This window comes from Dermacentor variabilis, chromosome 5, assembly GCF_050947875.1.
Source record: "Dermacentor variabilis isolate Ectoservices chromosome 5, ASM5094787v1, whole genome shotgun sequence".
Classification (NCBI taxonomy): Eukaryota; Metazoa; Arthropoda; class Arachnida; order Ixodida; family Ixodidae; genus Dermacentor; species Dermacentor variabilis.
This window is the reverse complement of record NC_134572.1, coordinates 129,211,527-129,234,922: the sequence shown is the minus strand read 5'-3', so window position 1 is coordinate 129,234,922 and position 23,396 is coordinate 129,211,527. Positions and strand designations below refer to the sequence as shown.

At 46.0% G+C, this 23,396-nt stretch overlaps 1 protein-coding gene across 1 annotated transcript in view; it reads left to right on the top strand.

Annotated features, from left to right (window-relative positions):
* LOC142583153 (uncharacterized) overlaps positions 1-23,396 on the top strand; it is a 249,991-nt gene that overhangs the window by 192,788 nt on the left and 33,807 nt on the right. The window contains exons 56-63 of the mRNA XM_075693498.1: positions 429-768; positions 1,847-2,221; positions 7,187-7,363; positions 7,477-7,510; positions 8,168-8,337; positions 11,558-11,616; positions 12,912-13,182; positions 17,316-17,473. Of these exons, the coding sequence (XP_075549613.1) occupies positions 429-768; positions 1,847-2,221; positions 7,187-7,363; positions 7,477-7,510; positions 8,168-8,337; positions 11,558-11,616; positions 12,912-13,182; positions 17,316-17,473 (1,584 nt within the window). The remainder of the gene's footprint in view (positions 1-428; positions 769-1,846; positions 2,222-7,186; positions 7,364-7,476; positions 7,511-8,167; positions 8,338-11,557; positions 11,617-12,911; positions 13,183-17,315; positions 17,474-23,396) is intronic.

Below are 23,396 nucleotides of genomic sequence, written 5' to 3'. Positions count from 1 at the left end.
AGGATGCGACGGAAAGACAGGCCCGTGGATTGCTGAAGAGTTAAGTGTAAGAAACTGAAGAAGCAGTCAGCTCCGAGGCATGAACGGTGCAAGTTATGTTCAAGTGAGCTACCCAAAAAAGAATCAAGCGTATCCCCAAGGTTTTTTAGAAAGTTATTTTTTGTAACAGTATGTTTCTAAATGAACTCTCTCTCCTCTTCTCTGACACTTCGTTGTTGGCACCACAGAAAACCAGTGAATGCATGTTGAAATGCGAAAAAATAGCAGCATACAATTTTGCCACTTGTGCTACCACTGCATCTTTTCGTTGCCCCAGGGAAGTGCGCAGTGCAGTGAAGTGGACTTGTTATTTGAGATTAATTGAATCCTTGTTTCAAATAGACATTCATAATGTGTGTGTTATGTTTTATTACTTTGTGCTTCATAAGGTTGCTCCCACCAGCCAGCCAGGATGCAGAAAATCGGAGAATGGTCCTTCGGAGGCTGTGACGCAGGCCGTACCACAGCCAGTCTCGCGTCCTTCGAGTCCCCCAAATGACCGGTGCTCCACGTCATCTGATCAGGCAGCGCCGGCTTTGGCAGAGACAGCGGAGAATGCCGAAGCAACAACACCGGCCACGACGGCGTCTGCATCGGAAACGCAGCCCTCGCAGCCAGCAGTGTCCGTGGCTCCTGGCCAAACCCCAGGGGGAACGACGGTGATGACGACTCCTGCAGAAGGTGGCGACAAACCTGAGGAAACCAAAGTTCGCAAACTTACATATTTGGGTATGTAAAGTGCATGTCACTTTGTTATTGTCTTGACTTACTGTTGCGCTTTTGCACACAGCCAGTCAATCAAGCAAAATTTGAACTGGGCACAAAAACATTGCTCATCTGACTTTTTGTGTGAGAAGAACTGAAATAGATCACCACTGCCTACTCACCCGGGCTTAAGTTTTTGCTATCTTGACTGCATGTCACAGTAGGGCATGTGAAAGCTGCTGTCACGGGTCAGCATGATCCAGTAAAAGATTAATTATCATTTATTGATTTCCGCAGCTTTTCATAAGACAGTGCCCTAAAACACCAAAGTACCAAAGTAAACCATCTTTTGCAAGTGTGCTTTTATATGGCACAAGTAATGATTAGGTACTTCTAGAAATTATATTTCATTGCCAAACGAGTGTTATTTCTGTGGTAACTAATGTCCCAGAAATAGGCATCACATTTATGACGTGTTTTGGCAGCATTCTCAGTGTCACACTTACAGGTACAGAAAACTAATATTATGCTACATTGCCATAATAAGACTTACAAAATAGTAAGTAAAGGGCTTTTGCCAGCAGAAAAACCTGGGATGCACGAAATTGCTGTAGAAGTGAGAGGTCGGCTGCATTTTGGCTTCAAGCTCCTAAAACTGCCTCTTGATGTCGCAGTGTTTGGCAATCTCTGGCTGTGTGTAGTTTGAATGCCTTTGAGCTTGCATTATGTGGCAGGCTGTTTTGGTCACAAATGCAGGCTGTGAAATCTGTGCAGTGAGTGCCATCATACAAGCATGTCACTTTGGTTGTTCCATGGTTAGCAGGTCCAGACCTTTAATGTCTTCTGTGACAATTGCTTCATATATAATGACTATGATATATGAACTGGACAGTGTGCCATGTTACATAGCGCATTTCAATTTCTCACTGTCATGTAGAGCTCACTAATCCTAATAAGTTGTGCGGCTCACTAATAATAATAATGTAGAGCTCACTAATATAAATAAGTTGCTCTAGCCTCTGCAGCATCGCATGCCAAGTGTGAAACGGAGTGTAGGAGCAGCGCAGTGCGTCTCTTGACAATTAGATGGGCACGTGTGCAGACATCCGGCGGGCCCAGCTGGAGCGCGAGCCCACGCCCCCTCCGCCGTCAGCTGAGGACCTGGCCTTGCGGCGTCAGCAGCAACGCAAGCGGCCCAAGAAGCCGCGGCCACCCCCGTCGGCCCCCTCTGGTTCGGAGGCCACGGGGGCAGGCCCCGACGGGCCCCGCCCACCCTCCTCTTCCCACGGAGGAGGCGGGGCCGCCAGGGCCAAGCGGCCGCGCAAGGGTTCGCGTGCCGACGAGGACTATGAGGTGTACCTGGAGGCCCTTATGGGGCGAATCAGAGCCCTGCCGCCCGTGCGCATCCTGGAGCCGCACATCCGGCCGAACTTCAATGTGGGCGCCGTTTTCGGGCGTGGGGACCTCAACCTTCGTGGTGGGTGCATCCTTCCTGCTATATATATATATATATATATATATTTTGCTAGCAAGGTAAAAGTAGCAGTGTATTGTTTGTTGTGCCTGTAAATTTCCGGACCATGCGAGATGCAAGGCATATGCAGCGGTAGTCTTCTATCTAAAGTGGCATTGTTCTTGCCTATCAACCTGCTGCAGACACTCATGGAGACGAAGAGCAGTGAGCTGATGTGATGATGAGTGAACACAGGCACACAAATGATGATTGGTTGGCCATATCTAGGAAAGTTCATGTTGAGGTTCATTTGCAGCTTCATTCATAGTTGCAACTAACTTTGAGCATATTGTTTTTTTTTCTAGAGCTATTTTTTAGAGCAGTTATGTTTGGATAGTGCAAACTTCCTTGCACTGTGAATTGCTGTGGTCACTTGTCGCACTTTACAGTCAGGATGCAGGCATGTTAGTGCTTGATCATTGATCTCGCCTGGATGATTGGCCTCGTGTTTTTAATTAAAGCGTGTATATGGAAGCTGTCTTATGCTCATGCACAGGCATTTGCTAAACAGCAAAACGCGCAAGTTTCACACACTGACAAAGTCGTCATTTGTATGAACTCGCCAAAGTCATTTCAATGAATGGTGCTGTGAATCTTTTCATGGCTTTCTGCCACTTGCTTGATAAATGTGCTCTGCTGGAGCTCTCAGCCTGACTGGGTGCTCATTTGTGCTCTTTTTGTGACTTTTTGTGGTCTCGCACAAGACCACAAAAAGTCACCTGTGCAGTTCTCTCTTTAGGGTGAGTAGCAAGCAGAGGTACAGCTCACATATTGTAAACATTGAAGGTCATCATTCTCAACAGCGTTACTTCTTGTTGCACCTGCCGTGGTAGTGTAGTAGTTTCGGCATTGCGCTGTTAAGCCCAAGGAGCCGGGATCAAATGCCAGCCACGGCAGCGGCATTTCAATGGGGGCAAAATGCAAGAAAGCCCTTGTACCATGCATTGGGTGCACATTAAAAACAAGCCAGGTGGTCCAGATTATTGCGGAGTCGCCCACTACGGCGTGCCTCGTAATCATATTGTGGTTTTGGGACGTAGAACCCCATAATTTAATTTAATTACTCCTGATTGCAAGCTGACTACCTCTTGCCTGTGGTAACCAAATGATTTGTTAGCTGTAAGTGGGATTCAAGGAGAGCACTTCAAGCTTAATGGGGGACATAGGTCTTAAACACCAAAAAATCATGACACTATTTTAAAATGGTATTTGTTGGAGCTGTAGGCAGGCTGGTTATATCCCTGGTGGCTACTGACCGTCTAACAGTGTAAATATTTCAATATTTTTTCTTGTAGTATTCAATTAAAAATGACCTTATTTTTTTTTTTTTGCTTTGAATTTTTAAGAACATGAATTCTGGGCTTCGTTCTCTTTTAGGAGGTATGTAGCAGCCATTGGGGCTCCTAGAATCGGAATTTTTATTTCAGCATCTGAGTAAATGCACATTGCACACAAAGGTAGCACATTTTCAAATCATCATCATCATCATAAGCCTATTTATGTCCACTTCAGGACGAAAGCCTCTCCTTGCGATCTCCAATTACCCTTGTCCTGCGCCAACCGATTCCAACTAGCACCTCTGAATTTCCTAATTTCATCACCCCACCTACGGTATTTACACTATTGTAAGTCGACTCAAATGTAAGTCGACCCCCCCATATCACGTGTGACAGGGGGAAAAGAAGAAGAGCATACCCAAGGGTGCATTCGATAATGAAATTTTATTGATAGCTGGTATGATCACTGGACTACTCGTCTTCACTTGTGCCGTCGTCCTCACTAGTGCTGCCACCGTCATCGCTGCTACGGTCCCACAGCACATCGTCGTTCAGCGCAATTCTACATTTGGCAAACGAGCACGCCACGACATCTTGTGGAACAGCAGCCCATGCCGAATGCACCCAACCACACGCAGTCGTCAGGGAGACTCTCTTGACAGGTCTGGTTGGCGTAAGTTCGTGGCCTTCTGCCGCCAGCCACTCGTTGTACTCATGGCGGAGCAAGTCTTTAAAAGGCGAAGGTCCGGGCTTGCTTCATGACCATGTCTCACTTCACTGGCAGGGACCGATCACACATTTCAGCGACGTACGTCGCAAGCTTGGCCTACAGCTCCAGTAAGCCCGTAGGAAATTCTTCACTCACCGTCACAGGTGAAAATTTTGCTTCCCTGCAGTCGCCACTCTCACACCACCCATTCAGAAACATCGGACTTGCGGCCCACTGCGCAGGGATTTGTTTCTTCGGTGTAAAGAATGGCAGCCCTCTTGGAACACTGCTGTGAATGAGCGCTGAATGTTTAGTGGGCCTGGGGAACTTATGGCGACTGAGGAAGCATGGAAGTAGCATGTAGCCGGCAGTCAAGTCGAACACGTCAAACCAAGAGTTACAGGGAAAGAGAAACACGTGAGCGGTGTCTACTCTTCCGTGAACTGTCGATACTCCCCGCAACCGTCGCCGTTCTGAGGGTGCCACCCTGCGAATGGAACAGCGGCACTTCTATCAACTATCGACACCCTCCCACTAGTGTTGTGTGCACTGTAAAACGCGTGGGATAGCGAAAAGCTACGGGTAGGGCCATACAGCAAACATAAAATTGTAACTACGTTGTAGCTCCCCTGATATCTCGTTGGTCTCGCTTTTTTGGCTGTGCCATGTTTTGGTTTCGATTGTAAGTCGACCCCCCCCCCCCCCCCCCCCCCTGATTTTAGATTTTCAAGTTAAAAAAAAATAGGTCGACCTACAGTCGTGTAAATACGGTAGTCTTTTGCCATCTTTGACTGCGCTTCCCTTCTCTTGGCACCCAATCTGTAACCCTAGTAGTCCACCGGTTATCTAACCTGCCCAGCTCCATTTTTTTCTCTTAGTAATTGAAATATCGGCTATACCCATTTGGTCTCTGGTCCAAACCGCTCTCTTTCTGTTTCTCAACATTATGCCTAGCATTCTTCGTTTAATTGGTCTTTGCGCGTTCCCTAATTTGTTCTCAAGCTTCTTTGTCAGTGTCCAAGTTTCTGCCTCGTATGTCAGCACCAGTAAAATGCACTGATTGTGCACCTTTCTTTTCAATGATAACGGTAAGCTTCCAGTCAGGAGCTGACAATGTCTCCCGTATTCTCTTCAACCCATCTTTATTCTTCTATGAATTTCCTTCCCGTGATCAGGGTTCCCTGGGAGTAGTTGACCTAGGTAAACATACTCCTTCACAGACTATAGAGGCTGACTGGCAATCCTGAACGCTCGTTCCCTTGCCTGGCTATTCATCATTATCTTTGTCTTCTCCATATTAATCTTCAACCCCACTCTTACACACTCTGTTAAGGTCCTCAATCAACTGTTGTAACTCATCTCCAGTGTTGCTGAACAGGACAAGGTCATCTGCAAACCGACGTTTGCTGAGATATTCACCATTGATCCTTACTCCTAAGCCTTTCCAGTTTAATAGCTTGAATACTTCTTCGAAGCACGCAGTGAATAGCATTGGAGAGATTGTGTTGTGTCTCCATGTCTGATCCCTTTCTTTGTAGGTGTCTTCCTACTTTTCTTGTGTAGAATAAAGGTAGCTGTGGAATCTCTGTATATATTTTCCAAGATATTTACGTAAGCGGCATGTACTCGTTGATTACGTTATGCTTCTATGACTGCTGGTATATCTACTGAAGCAAATGCCTTTTCGTAATCTATGAAAGCCATATAGAGAGGCTGGTTGTACTCTGCGGATTTCTCGATTACCTGATTAATGACCTGGATGTGATCCATTGTAGAGCATCCCTTGCTGAAGCCAGCATGTTCCCTTGGTTGACTAAAGTCGAGTGATACGCTTATACTATTGGTAATTATCTTGGTGAATATTTTATATAATGTTGGGACTAAGCTAATGTGCCTATAATTTTTCCAGTTCTTTAATGACTCCCTTTTTGTGGATTAGTATAATGTTTGCATTCTTCCAGTTTTCTGGGACCCCTGAAGTCTATAGACACTTCGTATAGAGAGCCGCCAGTTTTCCAAGCATTATGTCTCCTCCATCTTTGATTAAACCGACTGTTATTCCATCTTCTCCTGCCACTTTTCCCTTTTCCATGTCTTGCAAGGCCCTTTTAACCTCCTCGCTACTTACAGAAGGAGTCTCTGCAACCTATTCATTGCTGCTTCGAATGAAAATATTGTGGCTCCTCTGGGAACTGTACAGATTAGTATAGAATTCTTTCGCTGCTGTTACTATGCCTCCGAGATCGCTGATGATATTACCCTGCTTATCTTTCACTGCATACATCTTGGTTTGTCCGATGCCAAGTTTCCTTCTCACTGATTTCAGGCTGCGTTCATTTTTTATGGCTTCTTCAGTCTTTCTCACGTTATAATTTCGAACATCACTTATTTTCGTCTTGTTGATCAGTTTTTACAGTTCTGCGAACTCTATCTTATCTCTTGTGATGGACACTTTCATATGTTGTCGTTTCTTTATTAGGTCCTTTGTTACTTGGAAGAGCTTGCCTACTGGTTGCCTTGATGCCTTGCTTCCCACTTCAATTGCTGCCTCTGAAGCCAGCCTCGTTACGGTTTCATTCATTACCTCTATGTCATCATCATCTCTCTGTTCTAAGGCTGCATATTTATTTGCAAGTACCAGCCTAAATTCTTCTGCTTTTACCCTTACTGCCTCGAAGTTTACTTGTTTCTTCTTCACCAATTTTACTCTTTCTCTGTTCAAATTGAAGTGAATCCTAGCCCTCACTAACCTATGATCCAAGCGACACTGCACTTTACCCTACCTATCACTTCTACATCCTGCACTATGCTGGGATCGGTAAAAAGTATGAAATGAATTTCATTTCTCGTTTCACCATTAAGGTTTTGTTTCACATTGAGGCATGATGAAACAGTTTGTGTCTTGCCGGATTGACAGCTGTTGCCCATGTGTGGTGTGCGCAGAGCCTGTGCTGAAGGGCAGCTACGGCCGAGCATTCCTGCCGGGCCAGCCGGACCCGTACTCTGTATTGCCCTTTGGTGATCGGGCCCCCCCTCCCTCGGCCCCTTCCTCTGCCGTCACACCCTCCCCGACCCCGCTCAGGGGCTTCTACAACCAGGAGTTCTCCATGCATACCAGAGGTAGTGCTGCTTCCATTTGGCTGAAGTCAGCTGATCAGTTTTGACCATTCCATCCCCTCCAAGTGTACATTCTCGCTAACTGTACTCTCTTGTTTCCTTTTTTTTTTTTTCAGTAACTTCCGGTGGCGCGGACTCCAATAGGTGCCGGTAAGTTGCAGTTTGCCTTCATCTTACGTGGAAGCATTGTGAAACATGGCTGTTTCTTACCAGTTAGGCTTTGCATAAGCACATTTCATTTGTCACACCAGAGGTGTTACAGAGGTTAGCTCAGCTCTTGTACAAGTTGAGCTGTATTTAGGAGTTACCGTATCAAAGCCAGCTGTTGAAACAGGTTCGCCATTGTCATGGTGCACCCACTTTACAAAACATGGTGTAGTGGAGGCACGCTTACTGAATAAGAGAAAGGGAAGCTTGCAATGCAAAGTATCCTGGGCATGAATTTTTGGGACGCAGTCTTATGAAGGAGAGTTCTTTTCTTCTTCTTGGCTGTTTTCTAAGCACCAGGTTTTCACTTGGAAGAAAACCTTGGCTTTATATTTAAACAAGCGCACTTTAATTAAACCCATGATTCTAAAGAGGCCGTAGGACTCTGACTGCAGGAGAAATCATTCGTCTTGTAAGTGATAACCTCTGGGCCTACAGGTGTGCTTTCAGTTTGCATGGTTGTCGCCCAGACGCAGCAGTATACTGGGCAGTATGCCACAGTGCATCATCGAAGGACCAGAATGCTGCTACCACGCTGGACATCTGCAGACTTCGTGTTCACATCAGCAGCTTAATCAAGTCCTCCCTCCGCGCTTGCAGTGAGGCAGACAGTCCCGACACAATCGTGGGTGCCTCGTCTCCAGAGTGTGCCATGTTCGAGGCTCCCTTCCGGTTCCGTAGCCTGCAACTCGTCGACGAGGACAGCAACGACTCTGCCAGATCCCTTCCTTCGCCCACGGTGCCCATTGTCGCGCCCATTCCTGTAAAAGGTGAGGGGTCACTGGTGTTGCTGCCCCGTGCTGTACACACTACGATTGTCTCAGTCAGCTGTGACCACTGTGCTCATTGGCACATGCATGCCCATATATATATATATATATATATATATATATATATATATATATATATATATTTGTTTTTTTTTTCCTATATCAGCTTGCATTTGAAGCCAAAAAGTGTCTTGATGCAGAAATGTGTATTCAAATGGGGTATTTGCATTTCGACTGACTGCAGTTGCTCCTGTGTTTGCAATCGTTGTTAAGGTGCCCTGAAGCGCATTGCTGTTGTCTAGTTTAATAGGAAAGTGTGGACTTAAGGTTAGCAAACTGGAAATTCACGTAGAGAAGAGTTTCGGTGTGGCATGTACGCAGTACTGTAAATGCCGTTCCTTGCTTACACTAAAAGTTCCTTAAGGGAGGACACAGGTCAGAAAAACCAAAAATCGAAAAAAAGAAAGTCAATTTTTGGGAGTTGCTTGTTTCGGCATTTGTAATGCTTAATGTACACCGTATCACAACAATTTGCCCAAAAACGCACCCTTAAGTGTCCGAAAAAAATTATTTCGTCAGTACGGACAGCGAGAAACGACCCCAAAATCACGCAGAAACACCGGAGTTCACGGAGCTATTTCTCGTGTTTCCCGCTGCTGAGTGCCGCCATCTCGAGATCGTTCAAAAGCTCAAAGTTCCGCCTTTCGGTTTCTCGCATCCTCGCCAACGATTGCCGCATAGAAAAAGCGCAAACGTAAAACAATCGCGGGCCGGTCTGATGAAGCCACGGAGCAAGAAACATTTAGGAGAGGAGACTCCGCTGTTTGCGGCGACCAGAAAAGGTCACAAGCCTGCGGAGCCGTTATCGTGCTGGCGACCTGGAAAGAAATTACCGCCGTTGAGAACGCGCCGGTGCCCGGGTGCTGCATTTTTTTTCCGCCGCGGCTTCTATGACGTGCCGCATGGCGCCGCCACTGTATATGGCCCCGTCGGCGCATACAACAATTGTGACTTTATCTGGTCGCCCGCGCTCACTCGCGCTGACGGGAGTTTCACCTCCTAAATGTCTTACTCCGTGGATGAAGCTCACGATGCGCGTGGCCCTCCTATTGGCTCAGCGTGCCAGCATACTAAAAGGCCCCTTCTGATTGACTGTTCTGATTGGCTGTTGCTATGGCAGCTAGGCCTAGCAGACCTGGCAGTGGTTCATTTCGAAAACAGCTGATATGGTGTTTCTTTGTTCATGGTGGTTGCGAATGTAAGCGGCAAATTGACCCTCTCTTTCTAAAAAAAAGAGAGAGAGAGAAGTTTGCAACCGAACACGTGTCCACGAAAAGCGAAGCGCAAGCCATCTCTACTTCCCACAGCAAGAAAGGGGAGGCGGTTATCCCAAAGTTGACGAGCCGACAAGATCGCTCCAGAGATAAGTCACTGCATCGCGCAATCTCGTACCGCGCAATCTCGTACCGAATCGGCAATAATGCAGCAGCGAAGCTAACCATTGCCCTCTGTCCCCGCTTGTAGGTTTACTTTGGAGACCGCAGATGGGTGCCAAAGCCTATACTGTGCCTCTCGCGCATACGTGGGTTCGTGTTGGTGCATTCCAGATTCTGTTACGAGCCTATACGTGCACCTAATGTCTACATCAGTGGAATAATTTTGCATTTTTAATTATATTCTAATTATAATTTCCCGGTTTTGAAGCTTCAAATTTATATTTTCCCAGTATATTTTAGTTTTGTTTTTCTCAAGTATAGCTTTCCTGAAGTCTCAAATTTTGGGATCAGCACTGTGTTCCTTCTACTCATTCAATTCTCATCATTCTTTTTTTCCCTGAATGCATGCGAGTCAGAGAGTGCACAAAAATTGTGACACAGTGTCTTAGGGCACTTAGATATTTATTTTGAAATCCTGTAGAAATCACCAACAAGAATTCACATTCTTAAAGCTGCAGCTCTAGAATTTCAGTATCCCCCCTTAAGCACATGTAGACTGCTTGCGTCTGCTACTTCTAAGACTTCACAATACAGTAGGACCTCATTGATGTGTTCTTGTTATGTACATTTTCCCGGCGCCAATGTTCGCAATCGGGAACACAAAAAATGACCCAGTAGAGCTACGCTAGTTTTTTAACGGCTCATACATTCCCGGAAAACACAATTTTTCGGCACCAATGTTCACACTATGTTGCCAAACTGCTATCGTATGATACGTTTTCTGGCCGCTAGTTCCCATGTAAACAAGAAAATGTGCGAGGTGCGCGCGATTGAGAACGGTATATAGCTGCCCACTGTGGCAGCCTCACCGCAGCACTTGTCCACCTGTCTCACGTGAAAATGCCGACAGGCAGTCAGTTTGTCATTTCGGTACGAGCAACTCTTCTCCAGGGTCGTCGCATGCACCATTCACAGCTATCACTGCCAATTGTATAGCAGCAAGTGTCTTCGCCTATCAGTTTCACAGCGTGTCGTGTTGTCGGAAGTGTAACGCCCGCTTTTAATAGGAAATAAGCAAAACGCACCTCCATTCCTTGCTGCACACCGCGATCGTATACATTTTCCGTCTGCTAAGTCCCATGTGAACAAGAAAAGGCGTGAGGCGTGCGTGATTGCGAACAGTGTATAGCTAGCTACCCGTCTCATGTGAAAACAATGGCGCACACAGTTTCTTATTCCGGTACCAGCAAATCTCCGCCCCGGTTGTCGCACGCTGCATTTACAGCTATCATCTCCAAACACATTGCGATAAGCATCTTCACCTATCTGTTTTGCAGCGCGTGGTGCGTAGTGCCATTGGTGGCATACTGCACGCATTTAGTAGGCAATAATCCAAATGCGCTGCCATTCCCTTCTGCAGGTGGTGCAATGTGGGCATCACGTTTCACTTCGGTGACATCTGGCATCGCCCAACAGCTTTATTTCGATTCGGTTTCCCGTTGCCCTCTTAAAATACCACGCAACATGAAAACAACAAAATGCAATGTCGGCGTCTCGTGTTGCAACGATCTGCTTGACGCTTCGCCTTACGTAGACGTCAACAATAGTTGAGTCTGTCAAATTATTTTTTTTAGTTACTTCGGAACGTAAATTTTTCTGGTTAATACGTTTTTCTCGTGTTTTCTTTCCAAAATGTGTGAACGAGGTTCTGCTGCACTTGTAAAATCACACAATGTTGGGTGCGTGCTCTGCCGACTTCTGTTTTTCTCTGTTTTCTTCACCAGCCATACCTCCTCCACAACCACCACCTCCTGCTCCCTTGAAAATGCTGATGGACGAGAAGGTGCGTGCATCACAAGCGTCTTTTTCGTAGATTTGTGGCTACAAGGTTGGTTGGTGGCTTGTGCTAGCATGGAAACGTGGGAGCTGGGGTATTGAAAGCCGACTTTTTGAAAGTGTGCCTTGTAAGCACAATATTTTTTTAAAATTAATAACACTAGGATTATGACAGTTGAGGCAACAATAAAATTTGATTTGTACTATTCAAAAATGTAGTCTATTGTTATGTAGCTTTTGTGTGCAAAAAAAAAAAAAAAATTACATAGTGCTTGTGCAGGCTTCCCCAGTGTTAACCTGTCACAGTAATTAATGTGCATAACTTTATTTTGCTTTGCCCTTAAGTTACCGTAGAGTCCACTTAATTAAGAGAAGAAGATGTAGCTCTCAACATTTCTCTTCGTCAGTGGTATCTTCTGCATGTTCACCAGATCTTCTTCAATTAAAGACAGCATGAAAGGACATTAGAGATCTTTTCATTTACCAGAAGCTGGGGCACTGAGCCTGTAGGTAAGTAATGCCCATGGAAGGGTTCAATGCGTTAGTGAATGTGTCTCATCAGAGTTAATCATAAAGGAGTATACTTTATAAAGATGGAGGCAGGTGTAATTGATCGATGAAGTTTCTTGGCGCAACTGCTAGATTGCTCATTATGGCGTCGCGGCATAACTAGCTGTGGTCCCAAAATCTGGAGCTGGAGCTTGAATGACATTCAATGTCTATGGCATTTAGCTGCCGAGCATGATTTGGCAGGCTGAATGCGTTGCAATGGCGGCCATGTTCTAATGTAGGCACGACGTAGAAACACTAGAATACGCAGCTTTCGTTGCATGTTAAAGAGCCCCAGGTGGTTGTTTTAATTCATCTAGAGTCTTCCACTACTGTGCCTCTTGTAGTGCCTGTGTTGCTTTTTCCTGTGAAGGCTCAGTGATTAATCACCCAGCTATTGAGGAGTCACCAGAAGGTCCAGCCTTTGCACACTGGGGCTTGGACCACCTAAGACTTCTCCATAGGTTTGTGAGTGCCGGTGCGTCATCTCCTACCGACTGTGGTTATGGCGTGTTGTGGAGCATGAAGCTGCGTGTCTGATTCCTGGACGTGGAGGTCACATTCTTATGGGGGAGGAATGCAAAAACATTCGTGTACCATGCTTTGGGTTCACGTTAAATAACCTCAGGAGGTCAAAATTAATTTGAACCCCTCCACTATGGCATCCCGTATAGCCCACTGTGTAGGCTCGGGATGTTCAACTCCTCAATGTAATTTAAATTAACATCACATCCTATGTGTTCGGCATTCCAGGACAAGGAAAACACCTTCCCGGGCGACAAGCTGGGGCTCTGTCGCGGGCGAGGCCTGCCTGGGGCATTTGGCGGTGGGCCCCCTCCTGTCCCTCTGCGCGAGTCTGGAAATGTGTCCGTGACGCTAACACTGACTTCGGAGGCAGCTGGCGACATCCAGGGGCTACTCTGCTCACTCGCCAAGCTGCTACAGGTGGAGCCACCGTCGTCCTATGACATCATTGAGCGCACCACCACGCCACCCAGCCAGAAGCTGGGGCTCTACAAGCACAGTGAGTCTGATCTATGAGGTTTCTGGTATCAGCTTTCTGTGGGGCCAATTTTAACCTTTCTCTGTGACTGCTGCCTGTCGAGATTAGCTACATTTCCAAATGTGTGTGGCATTGGTTGCAGCGCTCACTTTTGGTTTCGTTTGCCATCAGAAGCAGGTCCAGCAAGACCATCACTCATAGCGTGATGTGCATTTCTTCGTTTCTGCCCTGCCATCTGTGTGTTTGAAGTATGCTGCAGCAAGCTGCACGATGTCATTTTGTGTGGAATTTGTTGTATTGTCATGTTCATGTATGGCTTTGCAAAAAGGCAGCCAAGCAACTGAATGTGTGAGACAACGTCCACTACTGTTTCTTATTTTATTGCGATAGCAATTATGTGGAGACTCCATGCCCATTTTTGCTGTCGGTGTCGCCGTGATGTTCCGTATAAAGTCCAAAGGCGATAACACCATTGCTGCACGTCGTATGCTGTATGTACGAGTGAAAGTATGCGAGGGAAGCCAACAATCATGGCTCAGTCTGGCATGCGTGAAGGAAAAAAGCGCAGAGTAAACGTGCTGTTTTCCATCACATGAATGGGAGGGAGGGAGGGAAGGGGAGCGGCATTGTGCTCCGACAGCAGCTGCGCATTTCTCGACCGGGCGCAAGGGGAATTGACAATCGTGGCTCAATCTCGCATGCCATACATGAAGGAAAGTGGAGAGGCAGCATGGGAGAGAGGGGGTGCCGGCTTCGGCTTGGCCAACGAGTGCATACCGTATTTACTTGCATAATGGTTGCACTTGGGTAATGATCGCACCCCTGAATTTTGTCATCAAAATTCTATTTTTTTCCTTTCCCATGTAATGATCGCACCCCGAGCTTGCCACAGCGATAGGTCGTGTGCCAAGTTTAGCTAATGTTGATTGCCCTTATCATCTGTCGAATGCTGTTCGAACAACTCTTCGAGACATACCAAGTGGTCTGCACGCACCGAACATTCTTAAGCAGTGCCCCATTTCATTCCTTTCATCACTTTCTGTACTTCCATGGAAAAAAAAGCTACAAGCAAACTTGCCTTGGCTTTATTATTTGTTGGCTTTTTAATGGTTGTGGTCAACAACGAAAAAAGCGCTTTTCGATTCTTCTCGTCTGCACTCGTGGTCACGCAATAATTGCGAGTGGCAACGATAGTAGCCAGGTTTACACTGATACGTTAGAAGTGTACCCTATTCATACGCAGGTGCGTGTAACATAGTCAAGATATTCGCCCACCCATAGTGGAAGCGTGCCGTATTAAGGGGGGACGCGGGGATCAGATCGCGAAAATCGCAAAAAAGATCGATTTTTGGCAACCACGCGTTTCGGTATCTGCAATGCCTAATCTACATTGTATCAAAATGGTTTAACTGAAAACGCACTAAAAGTGGCCGAAAAAAATTAATTTATGAGTACGTAGGGCGAGAAAACAGCTTTAAATCGCGTAAAATCACCGCAGTTCGCAGAGCCCTAACTCGTCTTTCCCGCCACCGAACGCCGCCATCTTGGTATCGTTCGAAAGCTCGAAGTTTCGCCATTCCCTTTCTGAATTCTTCGGTCGTCGCCATCTTGTAACAAACACACAAACACAAAAGAAGCGCGGGTCTGCTAGAGGCGGTCACACTGGCCCTGCGATGAAAGCGGGCCTCCGATTGGTTGCCGTACTGAAAGGCGTCTCGCCATTGGTTGCTGCTGCAGCAGCGGGCAAGCTGGCAACCACAGCGGACCGTAGTTGTCTGCTTTGAAAACCACGCCGGCGTGTTTCTTCGTTTGACACTCGCAGAATTCGGATTTATGAAAGCTCCCAGGTCAGTGATGGATCGTCGCTCGTTCGAAAAGAACTTTTAAATGAAGCATGCCTTCGGAAAACGGAAGCGCAAGCCTCCTACGGCGAGAAAAAGACGGCGGCCAGCGGGAGAAGCGCAGAACCCGACTGAACACGCGGATAACGTGCCGCGTTATCTTGCACCGTGCGATTCCAGCAGCGAAGCCGACAATCCCTCTGTGACATCGACACTGATAACCAAGCCACTGGAAGAAGTGCCAACGGAGACTCGCACCTGTGCGTACGGCCGCGCGAGTCAGCAACCGAAATCGCGTTGTTAGAGGCGACGCGGGTCGAAGGTGTCCATCGCCGACAGAGACTGTGTGCGTTGTGCGACGGTGTGCGACGAGCTACATACTGTATGGTGACTCAAGGCTCACCAGACGAATCGTCGCACGATTCAGACGCGCCTCGAGCCGCGTTTTGTGCCAGCGGTGACTGCAGAAGCGCAGGCATGCAGCTTTCGCGACTCCCTTCGCGCAGTGTCCGCGACTGAGCGGAAGCAGCAATGCCAAGAACAAATTTCGGCCCCTTGTGACTGTGAGTTCATTATTATGCCTGTTTCCGCGATGAACTCTTTGTTCGCTAAAACTCTGTGCCCAAGATGCCAACAGCGTTCTGTGGGTGTACACTGCGATACCAGGCTCGGTCTGGCAGTGAAAATGGTGGTCATGCACTACTCCAGACGGCACAAGAAAAAGATAAAGAACGCCTGAAGAAGGCATCCAAAGCCCACCAAACAATGAGGCAAAGGTGTAAGAAGATGCCTGACAGCAATGATTCAAAATATTACAGCCCTGGTGCTTTTGAATAAATTTGCAGTGCTGTTAAAACTTTGCAGCCAGTTTTCTCAATTGCATTTTTTTTGTCAATCACCTCGCTCGTGGAAAGCGTAGCACAACAATGGCTGGACCAATTTTGGCCCAGTTTGTTTTGCTGTGATCCACAAGCTGTGCTGTACTTAAAGACAGCCTTGAAATGTTTCTTTATCTTTCCATTGTTTAATTATTTCACAATTACTACATGGCTCCATGCAGTGAAGCACAGTCATGTGCATGTTATGTTGAGCAAAAAATTATTAGCGCTTTAAAAAAAAGAATCGAACAGTGTCTTGATGTAGATTAGACATCTGTGCAAACATACAAAGTATTCCCTGCTCCCTATCATGTTTCGTTACTGTGCCAGGCTTTCCACAAGCATGGAACTTATAAATTCTTATAAAACAAAAACTAATTACGATATCCTAATGAAATTTTAGATTTGTCTTTTTATTGCAATGTGCAGTGTGTGTGCCAAATTTCAGCCCTTTCTGTCAAGAAACAAAAAAGTTAATTCTGATCCCCTCCTCCCCCCTTAAGATAGTGAAAACAAAGGCCACAGTTTCCGCAGTGTGCCCGCCATGGGTTTCTGTCACTGGCAGCTAAGCGCGCCCTTCTCTGTTTCTGTCCCTTCAAAGTGGTAATGGCTAGGTTATTGCCGCAAACTTGCCGATAGTAACAATATAATTCGTTACTTATATGGAAGAAACTGTTTCAATGCGCATAATGTACTCATGAAAGAAAAAAAAATTGTGTTCGGCACGTTCGGCTTGCTCCGCCGGCCGCCATTTTTGTTTTGGTGTCCCGCACTGTTACAGCGGTAGCCGCCTATTTGTTGACCTGTTAAATTAACATCCTGCAGCAAAGGCGGGATAAAAAAAAAAGAAATTTCTTTTCACGGGAAATTTAACCGGCGTAATGATCGCACCCCTGAATTTGCATCAATTTTTTTGACAAAAACGTGCGATCATTATGCGAGTAAATACAGTACTTTATACCCAATCTTGAAAGGGATCTGCAGACGGGTCATACCTTTGTACGTGCTGTGTTCTCGCCATTCTTGCCTTGAAGCGATAGACTGTACAAAAGTCACTTTGCTCGCTGCTGCTGCTGCGCTTGCTCACATCAGCGTTTTGACAAAGAGTGTCCGCTTAATTCAGTTAGTAAGCGAATGTTTCCAAGTTTATACAGCCGATAAAACTACCATCCTTACTCCGTATAGCTGTCTTCTAATTTGCTATCGCAATTGATGCGTCACCTTTTGGCCGAAACTGCGACTATTTTATTATGTGATTGCTGCTTCTGTCTATTGCCAAAGTTTGTAAGGCCGTGATTTATTCCTTTCTTTCGCCGCAATGTATCTAACATCATGATATCGGCTCATGATCAAGGACTAGCCAGTGGGGTTTTGTTTTTGTTTAGCTACAAGTAGCTGGGCATGCTAATCGCTGCTGTGTGCTACCCCATTGCAGATAACAAACATGTGACGTCAGTGGAGGAAGCGGAGTACTTGGTGGACGGGAGGCAGCGCTTTTGCCGACATTGTGAGATCATGGTCTCTAAGACTGGTATGGTCAAGAAGCAGGCGTCAGAACTTAATCTTGAGTCGGGAGTGCCCAAGGAGGATGGGGTGAGTGCCGTGCTTTTTTTTTCTTGTGACATTTGATATCATTAAGACTCTCAATTTGGGCTGGTCGGTGTGGATTCATGGCAACAAACAAAACTTGGTGCTAAGACAAAGAAAGGAGTGTATGAGAGCAGAGACCAAGCTATATGTGAACTAACAGACTCTCTCTCTCTCTTTTTTTTTTTTTTTTACTAGAAAGCACAAAGGTGCATGTGTCAGCCAGGAATCGCTAACCTTACACAATACTGAACATGTTAACATCGATAATTCAATTTAGTTGGCTTGTGCTGTTTGACACTAGGTCATGTGACTTTATTGGCCTTTTCACTGCGTTATGATTTGTTTTTGTTTTCTGTTTTACTTTTCTTTTGCTCCTATATGTGTATGTATTCTTAATAGATACGAATAAAATTTTAGTTGTGAGAACAGCTCTTGTGTCATGTCATGCACAAACCATGCTTTCTCCTTTGTTTGTGCACCGAGTGTTACTTGTTACCATGTTTCATATTGTATTCACTTTAAATACAGTAATACCTTGTTAACTCGAACTAGCATATGTCGAAAAATCGGCTAAGTTGAAATTTTCCGCGGCACCGAACCATTTCCTGTGCGTCCCCTGTATTTGTTGCCCTTTATCTCGAAGTAGTATTTTTGGGCCAAAGTGCCGATATTTCGAAATCTTGATTGAGAGTGGAACGCAAATTCCACCACCAGACCTTTTCACAAGATTTGCGCAATGCTGCTGTGCCTACCACAAAGCCTATGCTTTCCCCAAAAGTGAAGTCGGAGCCTAGCGGCACATCAACTTTGTCAAGCAACCCTGTGGCACGTCATGTGACGCGGCACAGATATTTCATTGGCTGTGAGGAGTGGCAACTTAGCGCAAGAGCGGCGAGCATGGCCCCATTAAAGCAGTGCAAGTCGCTAACGCTAGAAAGGAAGGTAGCCCTAATTAAGGAATTAAAGAAAGCAGGCCGAACAAAATCGAGCATCGCTCAAGAATTCGGCATCCCTTTGTGTATGCTTTCGACAGTGCTCAGAAACAAGCAGAAGGTGTTCGATGGATGCCAACAGCTCCACTAGCCAGCAGAAGTGGACGCCGAAGTGGCATTGATGGTGTGGCTGCAAAATGCCAGAGCGGCCAACCTTCCCGCCACCGCAACGTTAATGATGGAGAAGGCAGATTTTGGCCTTGCAAATGGGCTGCACAGGCTTCGGCTGCAGCAGCCGCTGGTTTGACCGCTTCAAAAAAAAAAAAAAAAGGAGCAGTGGGATGTCTAACTCCACGCACAGCGAGAGCAGCACTGTCGACGCAGCTACTGTGGACAATCGGCGCAGCAGCCGGCTCGCCGAGTTGCAAAAGAGTTATGCCGACAGAGAGATCTTTAACCTCGACGAGTCAGTGCTCTTTGATAATGTGTTGCCGAGCCGTACATTCACTCTGAAGGGTGTAACGTGCTCAGGAGGAAAGCAGCAGAAGGACAGAGTAATGGTCCTTTTTGGAGCCAATGCAACAGGGGATGAAAAGCTGCCTTTGTCGATAATTACTGTGAAATAAGGTTGAGTGCAACGGCGGGGAAGGTTGGCTCTTGTGACGCGTCGAGCAGCTAGAAGACGCCTTCCTAGGCCCGAGTGCGACCGCAAAGCAAACCAGCATCACGCAGTTTTTTTCTGCTAAATAAAATGGCAGCACCGCAAAAGCTTTCAAACCTTTACAAAAAGCAAGATTAGAAGCTGCTGTTGAAGAAGTAGTGAGTTTTTTTTTTTTTGGAAAGAACACGATTTTTCACGGCAGTTTACGCCACTTTGCTTATCGTGAAAATCTGCTTATCTCAAAATTTTTCCTGGTTTTTACTACTTCATGTTAACGAGGTATTACTGTATTGGAACTACTGTTGTTTCATGTCTTCCACCAAAGGGGGTGGGGGGGCAAAATTGCAAATGCTATTCTGGTTATCCTAGAATGGTACTAATTTTTAATGCTTCGAGTGTGATAAACAAGGCAGTGCTGATGTTTTATCGAAGAAATAACATGAGTTGGTCATAGATAATGAGGTGTATCTGCCATCTAGAAGTTACAGCTGTAATTGCCCATAATTAACCCTACTTGCGAATGCTAGCAGCCACTTGTGAAACAGGTATAGTGCTAAAATATGAAAATCTTAGAGTGAGCTGTTCAATTCCAGCTTGTTGCCTATTCATGCATTACCTCAAGCACCTAATACTGCAGAGTGTTTAATCACCCAGTTTGGGGGGAACGCCGGTAACCGGGAAGTTCTCGGGAATAGGTCAGAACGCATATGAAACAGTTGGTCAATTTCTACATTTGGTACTTGGTACACAACAGTGATTATGCCATCTCTTAAACATTTTGGTGCCCTTCTTCCATGAAGTTAATATAAAAGAGCCCTTTTGATGACTACAGGGAAAAAAAATTGTAGTTTCCAATTATAGTGCAAACATTGTGCAATGAAGCCCCACCTGCAGTCTTTTGACACCGTATAAACCGGAATATAAGCAGGGATATTTTCAGGAAAAATAAGCAATTTAAAGTCACCCCTCGTCTTGTATAGCGGTCTTTAACCGAATGTGAGCCGAATGTGAGTCAATACCTGTGGCAGGCGTACATGTCGAAGCGAATGACAACATGGCCGCTCAGCACCAGTTTGGCGTTTCCGAAAAAAAAAAGCTTGCCGTATTGCTGAGCGCACAAAGGCAGCTGCTGAGTGCAACCCATGCAAAACGTCATTTCGTGAGCGCAGTGCAGTTTATCCGCAGCTTGAGGACACACTCCCTGACTTAGTGCGGGAACTTCGTGCACACTCGCTGCCGGTGACCGGACATAGTTGAGCTCGCGCTAGAAGCTGGACTCTCAAGAAAAGAATTTCGTGCACCGACCTCGTAGGTGCATCACCTCCTGAGAGGCAAAGGATTTTGGCGTTTGTCAGGAGCACAGATAGAACGTAAAATGCAGTGCTTTTTCGGGGTGATAATTCTGGGGTAGAAGGCTAGGGGTACTTTTGTGCAAGCTTGATAACTCCAGGGCAGTGTTACAGCTATTCTCTGTTGCTGTAGTTAGTTTAGCACTGTGTAGCCAGACGGTGCCTTCAGAAAACAAAGAATGCTAACACCTGCTCCTTCTCTGCCTCATTTTCATTCGTCATCATGTGGGACCCAATATTTGCATCAGGGCAGGAGCATCCAATACTGTTACTGCCAGTAAGTTACAAATGAGCCAGAGGAATGTAATAACACTTGATGAGAATCATCAAATTTTGTAACATGTAACTCGTAACAGGTTTGTGCATCTTTTCAGAGAAGGAATTACCTCATATACATGCAGATATTCCACCCATTCTCACGTGTTTCTGCAAGGACATGTCACATGAAGCTTAGTGATAGTTACCTAGAAACAGTATCCCTACGACAATGTCAGTATCCCACCGACATTTTGTGACGTAAAGGACTCCTCACCAGGTCTGGCCATTTTGATCTGATAAGAGCAGAGCATAAAATGCATGCTAACTATTGTGTCTGCTAAGTATTACATTGCCGTGCGCCGCGGAAAGATCTTAAATTTCAAACCGAACACCATTTGCCCTTCTCCTCGAGGCCGCTGTGCTCCAAGCCGAAGGGTGGCATACACATGCTAGTGAGCCGACGTACATGTGTATGTTCTGTGACCTCAATAATTATTATAACATGTGCCCTCGATAATTATTCAAAGCAACATCTGCTGTTTGTGTAACCTGTTGCTTGAATAGACGAATTAAAGTTTAGAGAAATAATAAAACACACACAAACCAAATGTCTGTGTGTTTTTGTTTTACTTCGCACAAGAGAGATGTACTTCCATTTCGTCTGCTTGTTCCTACGTCGTGCAGTCGCACGTGCAGACGCAGAAACTATGTCATTTTCTACCATGTTCCAGCGTGCGACCATGCTCTGTGATCCACTTGTGTCTGCCTCAATATTCGTGTAGCACTGACTTATACCGCAAGTCAGGTGTCCTTGTGCACGGCACTCAAAATTGTGCGCTGGGTGAAATTGCAACAGCTCGCGCGCGACGCCGTCAGCGGAAGTGCGCTGCGCCGCAAAAAAGCGAGGAGAAACAAAATGAAGGCGGGGCCCGTGTTGTGTGCATCACGCATGTCTTGAGCTCTAGTATGGGAGAATACAGGGAAGGAATTTCACTTACGGAGGCTAGACAGGGCTAGTAGAGAGAGTGTCTTGCTTGGCAGCAGTGCTCGCCTCCTCAAATCATGGGTTTGCAGCACTGGAATATTTCTGTCTGGGCTATCAATGAACCGATGTGAAAATATTTTGTGGCAGAATGCTCTCTAGAGGACACGTAACGACTTCCAGCGTATAACCGAAATTTGCTATGTGGCCTGTTGAGAGGCCCTTTAAGCTGGCTACAGTAGACTTCCGTTTGACTCCACTTAATTAGACTTTTTGGCTAATTCAATCTTGGATGAAGGTCCTAGTTGCCGCCAGTGCATGTCTGTGGGGCTAAACTTTTGTTATTTCAATCCTACCATTGGCCTTCGTCGGATAATTCGGGCTTGACCAATTAGCGCCAATACACCTGACCCCCAATATTGACCCCTTCAGTGGCAGCATCTATCTCGACAGAGCTTAGGGGACGGTGAAAGTGTTGAACACACATCATCTCCCATCAAAAATGCCTATTTTCGACCTGCCCTGGGAAGATTTTCAAGCAATAAACGTAACTCACAATGTCTGATCACGGTATTTACCCGATTCTAGCGTCGGAATGTTTTTTTTTTTTCATGAAAATTAGGCCAAGAATTGCCTGCACAGTGCAGTCAGATGTGATACCAAAACCATCTTTGTGGCATTTTTATGCTTTATGCTTCCGTCTAGGTCGAAGTAATGGAAGTCTACTGCATTTGTGGCTGTGGTGAAATGAGGCTAAGGAGATGCTTGCTGAGCCATTTGTTTGCTTTGGGTGATGGGCACACTCTAACAGTTTGCATTTTCGTAACAAATTATTCAATTTTGTTATGATGCATGCAAAGGTTTAACGCTGAAAAATGCGTACTTTTGCTATCTAGTAACACTTATTATGCAAACGTGCTAGTTTCATTCCCGAGAAACATCCTAAAATAGACAGTTTCGCGTCGTTCACAACTCTGCGACCATTAAGCCTAGTGCAGCCATAGTGGTGTCCTCTGAAAGTGCGTCCTTCAGGCTTTCTTTCCCACCAAATACGAGCGTTCAAATCTATGCTGTGAAGGAACCGTCGAACAAGAAAAGGAAAATGAAATATTGCTATCTCATTGGTCCGCAGACAATGTGATAAAACGACTGTTAGCCGTTTTGGTGGCCTCTGGCACAAACAAGGCTGCCGCCATCTAGTCATAGACTGCCTAACGCCTATTGAAAATTTTGCACTGTGCTGCACAAGTTTGTAAAAAAGCGACGAAAATGTTTCGGAAGCAAAAAGATGCATCGCTGCCATCGATGGAGATGGTAGTGAGCATCGGAACAGCAGCAAAGAGCTTGACATCGATGAATGCGTGCTGGCTACTGACGCATACGCCATGGATGTAGCCCCGGCAGTTGTGATAGCGGCCTCGCAGGATGACGGAGCTGTCCAGCCGTGTGGACTGCGTGCGTGAGGTTCGATTCCACTTCTTTGTTGAATGCAGACTGTCAGTCCGTGAGCTGCAAGCCCACCAAGAATTTCGGAACTCGCGTCCATTTCAGCGACTAACAGAAAAACACAGTGCGTTGCAAGTGAGTGCAGTGCCCCCAAGTTTGCCCACAGCACATGCGGGTATATAAACCATGACTCCGTGAACAGCTTATTGGACGTTGCTATTTGCCAGGGTTGCTGTGGAGCATTGACTATTGAAAGGGACACACGTGAGTACGGCATAGCCGTGAAGCTGAAATTTTT